Source organism: Lissotriton vulgaris, chromosome 11 (genome assembly GCF_964263255.1).
Source record: "Lissotriton vulgaris chromosome 11, aLisVul1.2, whole genome shotgun sequence".
Classification (NCBI taxonomy): Eukaryota; Metazoa; Chordata; class Amphibia; order Caudata; family Salamandridae; genus Lissotriton; species Lissotriton vulgaris.
In genome coordinates, this window is record NC_141699.1 from 398233681 (window position 1) to 398247082 (window position 13402).

Here is a 13402-nt window from a genome sequence, read left to right on the forward strand (position 1 = left end):
CATTTCGAATCAACATCCTGTGATTCTGGGCAGAGATCATTTAATCTCCCTGTTCCTATAACAAGGATTTGCAAAGCCAATAGGTCTCGCCTATGCAAGAGCTATTGGCTTTGCCAATGTGTTTAAGCCATCTTGTACACCAGCGTCTCTGTGGTTCAACATGGCTAAAAATTAGTGCCGTTGAGGAGAGTGGCGTGGCGTGTTGTAAGGTATATAGTGTCATGTGTTGGAGTGGAATAGAGTGTGGTCTCGTAAAATGTTGCAGAGTAAAGTGGCTTAGAGTGCAGTGGTATAGAATTCGGTGGCATATAATGTGGGGTCATAGAATGTAGTGGCATAGATTACAGTGTTACATAGTAGAGTGCAGTGGCACAGAGTGCAGTGACATTTAGGGGTGTAGAGTGGAGTGGCGTAGAGTACAGTGGCTTATAGTGTGGAGTAGAGTGGTGAAGAATATAGTGCCTTAGAGTGTAGTGGCATAAAGTACAGTGGTGTAGAGTGGAGTGCTGCAGACCACAGTGGCGTAGAGTGGAGTGGTGCATAGTAGAGTGAAGTAGAGTAAAGTGTATTGGCATAGACTGCAGTAGTGCAGAGTAGAGTGGCGCAGAGTCAGTGGTGTAGAATGCAGTGTTGCAGAGTAGAGTGCCGTTGTGTACAGTGACGTAAAGTGCAGTGGTCTAGAGTGCAGTGGCATTGAGTATAGTTCTGCAGAGTAGAGTGTAGTGGCATTGATAGCAGTGGCATAAAGTGGTTCAGAGCAGACAGCATTGCCGTGGAGTGGCATAGATTAGAATTGAGTGGACTGCGGTAGAGTGCATTGGTCTAGAGTTTTGCAAAGTATAGTGACAGAGTGCAGCAGCATAAAATTCAGCAGTGTTTTAAACTGCAGTGGTGTAGATTAGAGTGCTGTATAGTAGGGTGCAGTGGCTCAGAATACAGTTACATAGAGTGCAGTGGTGGTACAGAGCAGAGCGGCATAGAGTGGCATAGAGTACAGTGGCGTAGAGTAGAGTGCAGTGATGTAGAGTGGAGTGCTGCAGAGTGCGGTGTTGCATAGTAGAGTGTGGTAGAGTGCAGTGGCGTAGGGTGCAGTGGCGCAGGGTAGAGTGCAGTGGGGTAGGGTGGAGTGGTGCAGGGTAGAGTGCAGTGGCGTAGAGTGCAGTGGTGCAGGGTAGAGTGCAGTGGCTTAGAGTAGAATGGTGTTGAGTAATGGTGCAAAGTGGCATAGAGTGCAGTGATGCAGGATAGAGTGTTGTGCCGTAGAGTAGAATGGTGTTGGGTAATGGCACAAAGTGGCATAGAGTGGAGTGGTGCGGGGTAGAGTGCAGTGGCGTAGAGTAGAATGGTGTTGAATAATGGCGCAAAGTGGTATGGAGTGCAGTGGTGTAGAGTAGATTAGAGTGGCGTACAGTGCATTGGCATAGAGTGCAGGTATGTAGAGCGGAGCGGTACAGAGTAGAGTGCATTGGTGAAGAGTGTATTGGCATAGAGTGCTGTGGCGTAGAGTGCAGTGTTTCAGATTGATGTGCAATGGAGTTGTGTAGAGTGGAGTGGCCTAGACTGGAGTGGTGTGGAGTTCAGTGACGAAGAGTACAGTGATCTTGTAGAGTGGATTAGCATAGAGAAGTGACGTAGAGTGGAGTGTTACAGAGTAGAGTATAGTGGTGCAGAATTCAGTGGCGTGAAATGGTGTAGAGTGGAGTGGTGCAGAGTAGAATGTGGTGGCGTGCAGTGGTGCAGAGCAGTGTTTAGTGGTGTTAAGTGGAGTTTGTATGATATGGTAGCACACTGCCATTACAGACAACACATTTTCAATTGAAATGACCATTACATTTGCACAGACATACAGTTTTACTAATAAAACTATTTAGAGCACAACTGATAATGTGTGGAAATGGCATCACCTAGTGTATTGATTTGTTTTGATCATATTAAAGTATTTTTTTTTTCAACACACTTCAGAATTCACAAAAAAATTGCTTCATTTTTGCTTTGCCAATTCTGATATATTATGAAATACTTGCCCTGCTCATTTAAATGTTGTGTGCTAGAAAAAACCCTTTCCTATAATCCCAGTATCCATCTCAAGTGTCACACAAATCCTCTCCATTTGAAGTCCAAGAAAGAAAGGTAAACACCAAGCTCCCTTGATAGACAGAGCCTGACAGTTGACCACTGTCTTTGAATGCACAGCAAGTGTGACAAGATAAGGACAAGTTTTACAGGCCTGTTTACAGAAAGGAGCACTCATGGAAGAATACAAAGAGAGGTAGTGTGAAAGGTATTTGCTCCTTGGGAGGACAGCCTAAAACAAATACGGCCAGCAAATAGAAAGCCAGAAAATGTGAGTTCCAAACCATAAATCCAATTGTCATCAACGGGCCGAATGTATTTGCAGGGAAGCTTACTGAATGTCCCCAAGATTTCTCCAGCCACACTTCATCCTAAAAAGGACACAAAGAAGGAGGCACGCAAAACAAGGGATTGTGGGAGAGGTGACTGAAATGGGGGTGGGTGAAGCGACGGAGAGCGGGAGGTGGTTGTGGGTTAAAAGCATCGGGAAGGGGTGCTTAAAACCAACAGTGGGCAGGCAGGGAGATAAGGCATTTAAAAACAGCTAATGCATGTTGGAAAAAAACATGGGAGCACCTTCAAGATCCTGTGGCCAGCGGAAGGACACTGACCACAGGAAGGAGTACTTAGTGCAAGCTCCACGGTAGGCTGAATATTCAAGTGTAGGTGGAAGCCGGAGGAGAGGCGGAGGCACTGATCAATAGGAAAGCAAGGAGACGAGAATGACGTGGGAGCCCACCAATAGTTAATTAAAGTAATTACTGAAGGCTCTAAGCCCCTTTTAGGTTTTTGTTTATCTGCAAGAGATGTTGCAAGCACAGTGCAAGCTCTGTGCAGGTGACCTCTAACAAGGAGCATCCATAATGGATCCCAGTGGCCCCAGTACTCCGGTTCATCCCATACCCACAGTCCTACTGCCATGCAGCTTCTACGTATTCACTGCAAACACTCATTAACATGCACACAGGATGTCAGCACAAGGTTTTGGTGTTCACATAAAGCAGAACTTTACACGTGAGGGTCAGATGACCACACTCTCTGACACAGAAAAAAAGGTCTGATACAATGCCAACGCAGCTTAATGTGATTCACAAAGGACAGTGGTAGTAGTCGATGCCCCCCATGAGGTCACGCTTGGTATACTCCTCCAGGTCACATTACAGATTCTGGGCCTGCAACTCAGTGCACACACTAGGTTAGCATGATGCTATGACCAAGCAACAAATCAGGATACCTGTTTCATATACAGTCAGGCACTCAATGGAGGGGTACATGTCTGTCGACCATGCAAGGAACATTTCCATCCCTACATCATGAACATGTTTATTTCTATGATAAAGCTAATAGGCTTATTTTATTGATTTTTAAACGTGGTGGCTGAGGCAGTAATCCTCAATTTACATTGTGAAGGACAGTGAGTTGTGTAAACACTCTTAGGCCTTTAAAGACACAATGTTATACTGTGGACTCTCGCAATTAGTAAGGGCATCTACCCACAAAGCAGGCCATATCCTTGACTACATTTTTTTCTAATGACTACCATCTCAGGGTTGAAAAACCCCTTCCCCTAGTTTGGTCTGATCACTATGCTGTTCCCCTTTCCCTCTCTTTGCCCACCACATACGAAATTACACTTGAGGAAAGTAATAAGGTTCTACAAAGGGAAATGTGAGAGGCCTTAGTAAGGCATCCTTTTCCTGACCTCTGAACGACTGTACGTGGACTGACCACGGTGATACAGAATTGGCAGCAATCGTGTTTTCTTCATGGCTCACTTCAGCCATTGATTCTCTGGCCCCGCATAAGGAATCCCACACACAGGAAAAAGCCTCCCTCTCCTTGGTTTTCTGAGAGACAGAATACATAGACAAGGCTGCCGCTGGCAAGAACATGCCTGGCATAAAGGCTACAAACCCCACGTTAGAGCCGATTATAAGGTCATCCTGGCACAATACAAAGCGACAATTAGGCAAGAGAAATCTCTCTACAGTAATAATAAGCTTTCATCAGCCAACTCCTCTAGAGATCTTTTTTAAGTGATTGACCGCCTATCTGCACCCACAGCTTACCCCAGTACCGAGAGCTCTCAGGCCTTCTGTAACGCTATTTCTTCTGGCTGTTACTCTCAAAATTGGAACAATGTGGTCATTAAGCTTCTCCTCAAAAACCCCAAACTAGACCCTTCCGGTTTAAAAAAAACGATTGCCCCTTTTCTCTGCTGCCGGTTCCCGCTAATATCTTAGAGAAAAACATGAACAACCAGCTAATGACCTGTCTGGAACAACAGCATTTGTTGGATCTGTCTCAGTTTGTATTCAAAAGTAACCATGGGACCAAGACTGCATTGTTATCAGCGGTCAATAACATCCTCTCCATGGTGGATGCAGGACAGGCTGCGGTGCTGATACTTCTGTATCGATCTGCAGCCTTCGATACCATCCCTCCTGACTGGCTTGTTGACCTCTTTCACTGTTATTCTTTCTGATGGATAGGTCAAAGACAGTGGTTGTAGATCAGTTCTATTCAGAGCCGATTGCTACCCCATGTCGGGCTCCTCAGGTCTCCTCCCTGAGCCCCACATTGTTCAACTTCTATGTTTCCCCATTGGCGAAACTGCTAAGATAATTTGGGCTACAGGTTTTGTCCTTTGCTGACGACACACAAATAATTGTGTCTATTATGAAGGACATAGCGACATCATCCACCAACTTCAATACCTGCATCCAGCCAGTGGTCATCTGGATTATAAAAAACAACTCTGACTCAAAGGTGATAGAAATGAGGTCATGATCTTCGGTAGCCAACAATCCATATGGACCCAATCTTGGTGGCTGGAAATGCTGGGTCAATTACCCAACCCCGTTTACTCTGCAAAACATCTTGGAGTTCTGGTGGACAACAACCTGTCCTTCATTCTTCAGGTTAACAGGACAGTCTCAGCCTATTTCTGGGTGATTAAGACTCTCAGAAAAGTGTTTCCTTTTCTTGCTCAACCTGCACGCAAACAAGCAGACTTGGCATGATTATGTCCTGGTTGGACCATTGTAATGCTCTTTACCTGAACATCAATAAGACTGATGTAGCCAAACTGCAACTTGTTCAGAATGTGGCGGCAAGATTGATTCTTGATCTTCCCAAATCCCATTCAGCTTATGCGGCGACTCATAAATTGCACCGGCTTCTGGTTAGCAAACTAAGTACTTTCAAAGCCTTCTGCATTGTTCACAAGGCACTACACAATACTGGCCCCAATGGTATCAAGACTTGGTTCCAATGATGCATTCCATATAGACGGCTGCAATCTGCAGGGGAAAAATCTGTTAGTTATTCCCGTATCGAAAGAAAAGATGGGGGGGGAGATCCTTTTCTGTAGCTGCATCCAAGCTCTGGAATACTCATCCATATTCCATTTCTTGTCTGCAGGCCCACTTTTCTTTACATAAGGCTTTGAAGACCTGGCTCTTTTCTTTATAATGTTTCCTTCAGGGTTAGGACTATGTAATTCTTCTTCTTCCGCAGTAGACTAACTGAACTAGCGCCTTGACGCCCTCTGGCATTTGTTTGCTCTTTTTAAATTGCCAAATCAAATCAATGACTTTACAAAGCTTGTAAGCCCGACCTTGCTGATCTGAAAAGATTTGTGTTGTAGTCTGCCCTCAAAGGGGCATTGCTGTGTTTTAGGCTTGGAGCCTGTTAGTTTGCAAATGTTCATCCAGTACCACCACAGGTAATGGGAACAGACTAGATCACGGGTCCCCAATCTTTTCTGCAATAAGAGATACTTAACTTCAGTCAAAATCATCACAAGCTATTATTATTACAAGTGTTGGCATGATAATCATAAAAGACAATATTATATTAGTGACCACCATATACATTACCAGCAGTGATTTCCTCAGATCATCACGCACAGATGCTAGCACTAATGTAAAAAATGTTTTTCAATGTTGTCATTGTTAAATGTCTCTACGTGGTTAATCCATAACAGGCATAGCTGCAATGCCCCTGGCACCAAGGTAATATTGATACAATTGTTCTTCCAACATCAGCTTATGAGTTTTAAAATGACACACACTTACGTATCAAATATACGCTTTAAGATTTTGTTATACATATATTAAAGACACCAAGTAAAAAAGCTACTAATTTAGTTGGCCAGGATGCAAACAGGAGAGCTACTTATGGAGACCTTGGGAGCTACCAGTAGCTCGCTAGATATTCGTTGGAAAAGCCTGGACTAGATGCACCAGGTTAATTGCTCCAGTATTATTTTTTGTAGCTTGATCTGCACCCTGCAATTCTGCAAGGCGCTTTTAGGAGGGGTTTCCCTTTTCAAATACACTCGAGATATTGTAAGTATTTGTTATTTTGTTCACAGGAGTTGTGTATTCATTAAAGTACTTTTTCAGTTATTTATTGAGCCTTTATGTTGCACTTGCTATGTTAGAAGTTTCTAGCCCACAGTACTTCCCTGAATCAGCCTTTGACTGCTCTTCCCAGTTACCCTTAGAAACAAGTGTTAAAAGGGGCACTTTGTATCCAGTTTAAAGGACCAGGCTACAGAGGTTACAGGACAGCAAGGTGGAGAGACCCTACCATTGACACAATTAGTATCTAGTAAGTACTGACTGACTGTCAGTGGACCGAGTGTGTAATTGGCCAAAATGATCACCCGGTCAAGAAAAGAGGGCAGCCCCACAAGACATTGGAGGCAAAAACATTTATGGGAAAACTGTCTGCTAACAGCCATCGACAAGCACCTATTCATGAACCTGTAAGTGAATTATGAATTTCACGTACAAGTATTTAAAGTTGGCGTGTACAGAGTACATGGAGGAAAGCACCTTCGGAAGAGAACTCCCAGACAGTTGCACATACAAGTACAGCTGATCTCCGCGACATAGGTCAGGCGTGACACTCACCACAAGTGTGCTGGTAAAAAGGCCTGTGCCCCCTCGACTATCCACGACCACCTACCTTTTATTGCATAGCCTAGGTTGAGGGACAGTAGGCCCCCGCACTCCAAGGAAGCCCACTCTGGTTGTCCCCCACTCACCAGCGTCCAGCTCTGATGTGAAACAGAAAAGTAAAGACTAGGCACCTCTGTTGGGTTTGGTAAAAACACAGTGCCAGCCTGAGAAAACAGATAGGGCAGCACAGTGCAATGCCTTACAAAGAACGTTTAACCCAACAAAGGCCTCCTTATGTTTGTAGTGTGCCACAGGCCATTATTTTATTATTACTGTATTTTATGCTTTTAAGTGGAAACAATATATTACGTAAACTAAATATGTGAGACCTGTTCCTCCATTCCTAATTCCATTGACCCCTGCAGAGAATCAAGAAGCATCAACCCAGCCTTTTCCCACCAGTCCGCCTCTGTCCAGTGAGGGCTAAGGTGCCCAACTACATGTGGCTGTGAGTACGGCAGGGCATGCGTAAATCTTCAGCTACATGTGATTTGCGTGACCTGACATTAGTCATAGACTCCTCAAATGTAATGCACATACAATAAAACAGGCCAGGACGATGCAAGATGGCCTTTTCATGGGATGTCCTTATTATGCCATTCTAGACCCACACATTCTATCTGGGTCAATCTTGCTTTTCATTTTCTAGCATAGTCACAGGCCTTTTTATTAATAAATTGAATTAGTTGTTTAGCTCCAGTTTTGCTTAGTTTTGTTGCCAGCACTTCTTAATAAAGAGTGTTGTTTCTTGTTCTCTGTTAATTAAATTTCTCAATAAAAAGACAGGTCAGTTAGGCTTGGCTACTATTGAGGTTTTGCATCCAGTTTAGCTGATTTCATCTGCAATATGGTGGAGCCATGTTCTGCAGTTCGCATTTGGAGTATTGTATCCAGCTCATGAGGTATCATCTGGAGGACCGTCTTTTCTTCTAGAGGCTACATCTGGAGCATTGTTTGTACCTCTGGCTGACACAGCTAGAATACTTTGTCCATCTGGGTAAGGTACATCTCCATCAGTATAAATGATCCTGGATGCCCGTCCAGAGAAGGGCAACCAAACGTATGCTCGCTCAAACAGCAAGCCCTGAGAAGAGAGGCACAATAATGCAAACCAGTGAGGACGAAAGGAAAAGAGGGATATGATGGGACACAATTTAGCAGTGAATTTACACATGAAAAGATCTCCCCAGGATCAAATGTCTGCTCTTCAACTGACCAAAAAAAAGATTTTGCTGTGTCGCCAAAAGCTTTTGCAGTACTTTTTGCATTGATTTGAGTTTCTTTTGCTGGAAAAAAGTAATCATTTATTCCTGATCAAACAAATACTGTACAAGTTTGATATTGTCACTGATCTCTTGCTTAACTCCCTACTCTGTCTTTCATGCTGCATGCGTGTACACATATAGGAGTTGTAGATTTTGATGGTCTCTTTATTTTCTCAATCCAGATCAACATGGGAAAATGAAGGACCTATATCTTAAAATTAAAGCTTGATATTAGTTTGGTGCAATGAGGACTGCCCCGCTCTCTAATGACCATTTCTGTCTCCGCAGGTCAGCACTGTTAGAGCAAGGTCTATGCCCAAACCTTACAAAGGGAGACCGGCCGACCCCTGGAACCAGGACTTTGTCAAGATGCCTCATTCACAGCACAACCTGTACGAAAGTAACTTAGTAAGTCAATGTTTATTTGTGCTTTGCCAGACAGATCCAGATGTGTGACCAGATTTAGTAGGTCATTTATTAATCATGAACCACTCTATTCAGTTAAGTACAGTCGTTGGACCAGTAAATCACTTATCCAAAAATATTTTGTGATCTGGAAAACCTTTTCTGATTCATAAAATACGATCCCTCCAAATTGCAAATCGGAAGGCATGGTGTGTATGAACGATTTGTGACCATAATCCTGGTCGCAGACCATTTAATCTGTTGCTGAAACCCTGGATGGGGTTGGTACTGATTCCCAGTGGGGTGGCAGCTTAAGGCGGAGTATAAAGTGGTTCAGGGAGCCCTACTTGCTGTCATGTCAAGTTTTCCTCAACACATTTATTTTTACAGCAGCCCCAGTTCATTTAAGGACCTGGGGCTGCTTTAAAGAAGAACGTTCTTTCCATTTTGGAATGAAGTCATAGGGGTGGTAGTTGGCAGTCCCCTCGTGTCATTGTAGGCAAGGCAGAAGGATGCAAATTGAGCTTGCCTAATACTACATAGGTCTGTTGGCAAAGTAAAATACTGGGTGCAAAAAGTTGGTGCACAATTTGTGACCACTATTTGTGACCAGTTTGTACATTCATCTGCCCCCTGGTTCTCTGCCTTGTGCATTGCAACATTCTGGTATTTTATTTGCTGTTGCACTTTAGGAGAACGGAGAGGGGAGTTGCAAAGTTATTCTTTATCAAAATATTGTGCTTTTATTGATTCAGTAAAATATTTTGGATCCTGTGTAAGTTGTAAATTTACTTGGGGAATACATTGGCCAGCGGCTTTAGTAACATCAATAACTCCAAATGCAGATCTGATCTCCTAATTTTATTCAGAGGTCTCTTTGTTTCATAACATTTGCACTGGCTAATGCATGAGCATTTATAACTGGGAAGTTCAAGTTCAAGTTCAGAAATTTGTATAGCGCACTATTCACCCAGATGGTCTCAAGGCGCTTGAGGGAGGGGGGGGGGGTGTGCTTTACTTATCGAATAACCACGTTTTTAGTTGCTTTCTGAAGGAGAGGTGGTACTGTGTAAGGCGGAGGTGGGTGGGGAGAGAATTCCAGGTCTTGGCCGCTAAGTAGGAGAAGGATCTACCTCCCATGGTGGATGTATGGATGCGCGGAATTGCGGCGAGGGCTTGATTGGACGATCGTAGTTGGCGGGAGGGGGTGTAGAAGGACAGTCGCGTGTTGAGGCATTCGGGTCCTAGGTCGTAGAGGGCTTTGTGTGCGTGGGTGAGGAGACGGAACGTTATTCTCTTGTTGACGGGGAGCCAATGGAGGTCTTTCAGGTGGACGGAAATGTGAGCTTGCCGAGGGATGCCCAATATAAGTCTGGCTGAGGCGTTTTGGATGCGTTGGGAGTTTTTTCTGTAGTTTGGCTGTGGTTCCGGCGTAAAGGGTGTTTCCGTAATCTAGTCGGCTGGTGACCAGTGCGTGGGTGACCGTCTTTCTTGTTTCGGTGGGGATCCAACGGAAGAAGTCTGAGACAAAACAGGTGCCAAGTCACTGTTACGAGGTTGGTATAAGTCACAGCAAAGTCTCACTTGCAGGTGTCATGCTGTGAAAACCCGTGGTTACCAGAAGACTACACATTTCAGGATATGAGCTTTCTTTTAACATTAAAAAACATGTTGGGTGGCCTAGTCTTGATCCCTTTGAGTGATGAATGAATCCAATTAAGTACCAGACTGCAGTGGTTTGCAAAAGGTTTTCCCAGAATTGGAAACATGGGGCCCCAATGATTTATTTTTTAAACCCATTTTATTGCGGTTTAATCAAGCCCAGCGGTTAAACATTTACACTCATTAATAGTCGATAACGTCTCATAATATATTCATGCATGTAGCGATATCCCCCCAAGAAGAACCGAACTGTCCCATCAGCTCCCTCTGTTGAGTTGCACCCTGGTTTGTAATTTGCTCTAAATCAGGTGGGGGAGGGTCACCCCTAGAGAGCCAATTTTGTAACATAAAAAGTATATAGGCATCTGTCCTTTTCTTTGTTTTGTTTACATGAGTGTGGACAGGGGTGTGTGCTGTTTCATACAGGTATTCATTACTTCACCATTCCAGCCTGTGGGATGGTGGGGCCTGGGACCCTTCCGGTGCAGCGGGTGGCTCCTGTGATTGGGACTCCAGATTCTTCAAACAGTACACCAACGTCACCCAGGCGCAGGCTGTATCCAGTGTGCCTATGCCCCTTCTAGCATCTCTCAGAAGAACCCCCCTTCATAGCTAATCCACCTCTCCAGCTCCCTCCTCCACACTGCCGTCCGATGGTCCACCAGGGACTTCCAGTTCCTGGTAATCTCCCTTTTTGCTAGGACAACACCATGGTCTTTAAATCTACTTGTGATCTTAGTTTTGGATGTATGGGGGAACCACCCCAAGAGACAGTGACCCAGGGAGCAAGGCACCTCCGTCCCCACCACTTCCGCCATGGCAGTCATGGCCTCCCAGCACTACTGCAGGATCAGGCATTGCCACAGCATGTGTAAGTGATCTGCTACTATCTCTCCACATCTTGGTGCACCCCGCGCCATATCTATTAATGCGGTCCCGGGTGAGATAGGCCCCATTTAGGACATAGAAGTTAATCAATTTAAATCTAGCGTTTTGTGTGATTTTCGGTACTCTATCTAGTATTTTAGTCCAGCCTTCCTCTGGCATGGGGATTCCAAGGTCACCATCCCATTTGTTGCACAGCACCTCTAATGGTAAAAGTAAGCCTTCCTGTATTGCCCTATAAAGGACCAGCATTGCTCTGTAAGAGCCTGTGGATATCACAATGTACTGACAGGGCCTATGGAGTTGTGGTTCTGTGAGCCCCGTGTTCCAATGTTAACTGAGTGCCGTTGCCACCACTCAATGAAGCAGGAACTGGCCTTGCAGTAGAGTGAAATCTGTCCTAAATTCTTCGAAGGGAAGAAGCTCCTCGTCACGGTACAGATCTCCTACCTTTTTTGCCCACGCTGTTGCCCACTCTGTCAGCCCTCTCCACTTTCCATGTAGAGGCAATGTGTTGAGGATCATTAGGGGCAGGTCATGGGAGTACGATGGCCGCCCTGGGATGCAGAGAATCTAGTAATAGTAACACTAGCCACATTATGTAGCCCAAGGTACTTGTTTGGGATAGCAGAGGTGTTGCATTGGAACGTGAGGGGTACCAGGTGACAGAAACCGATACCAGTAAATGTTGTCAGGAAGGGTATGAGTAGAACGTGGGCATGAGGTTTTAAGAGAAGTGCAGTAATCCCTCACAGACCCATTACAAGCTCCATGATACTCTTAGAGGCTGACTCATGAGGTATTGCTGTTCAGCCTTCCCATTTTAAAAACCATTTTTATATTTTTCATTGTGTAATTTTAAACTGCTCATTTTAATTGATTGGTGCCGAACTTACTATTCCACTGAATGCCCTCTGCCTCCTCGGTCCACCACGACTGATTAACAGTAACTTGTTGTGGAGGGAAAACGTGTCACGTGGGTTGCCTACTTTCTGGTTGTTCGCCAGTGAGGTTAGCGGGCTAGTCGTTCTCTTATTTTTGAGACAACTTTATACTGCGCATGTATGCATGTACTTGATGCTGACTCTTGAGGTATCTTTGTCTAACCTCCCTATTTTTTAAATCATTTTGATCTCAGTTATTGTGTAATTTTAAACTGCTAATTTTAATTTAATTGCCCCTCACTTAATATTGCACGGAATGCCCTCTGCCTCCTCCGTCCTCCGTGACTAATCAGCAGTCACTTGTTGCTGAGGAAGAGTGTGTCCCATGGGCTGCCCACTTCTTGGTTGTTTGGCAGCGAGGTTAGTGGGCCAGTCGTTCTCTCAAAATTGAGAAAACTATATATTTTGCACTTGTGCATGGACCTGTCACACCTAAGACAAGCCCGTCTGCACCCCTCCACGTCTGTACTGCACCCGCGCAAAACCCTGGATGTTTTTTTAATCAGAAATACCTTCCCCCTTGGTTTACTCTGAAGACTTTCTGTTGAGTCAGAACCATAAGGGCAAGCTACCTCCATGCGCACATTGGATTTTAATTACCTCTATCACAATATAAATTGTACTTGTCCTGCTTGTGGCAGTAGGGTCCCTTACCCTTTTTGTTGGGTGGGGACATTAACTAATTATGACAATTCCTTAGTTGAAAGAGCAGTCAGTAAGGGGAGTAATACGCGTACGGACAACCTTAAAGGCTTCCTAATCAATGCTAGGTCCTTAAGTAACCACAACAGGGAGTTTGCGGAATTTGTGTTAACACATGACCCGGACTTGGTTTTCATCACAGAGAAATGGGCGCATGCCTTGTCAGGCCCAGCTTGACTGGTGCAATTCCTCAAGTTATGCTATCCTCAGACTCCATAGGGTGGACGGACCTGGAGGTGTTCTAGCCATTGTACACAAACTGAAATACCAGTGTCATATGGAATTGCTCAAATGTACTAGCCTGTGTGAGGCTTTCAATTTCTCCATCAAAATTTCTGCCACTGAGTCATTTTCTAGCCTCTTAGTATACAGACCTCTGGGTCATAGGTCTTTGTTCCTGACCGAATTTGTAAACCTGATTGAACCATATATACCCAAAAATAAGGTCACTCTTATCGGCGACTTTAACTTTCACCTAGAGGAGACCAGGAGCATG

General features: G+C 44.6%; 1 protein-coding gene across 1 annotated transcript in view; it reads left to right on the top strand.

Annotated features, from left to right (window-relative positions):
• Window positions 1–13402, top strand: part of LOC147679864 (poly(ADP-ribose) glycohydrolase-like) — a 471979-nt gene that overhangs the window by 162546 nt on the left and 296031 nt on the right. The window contains exon 3 of the mRNA XM_086943423.1: window positions 8597–8716. Within this exon, the coding sequence (XP_086799549.1) occupies window positions 8597–8716 (120 nt within the window). The remainder of the gene's footprint in view (window positions 1–8596; window positions 8717–13402) is intronic.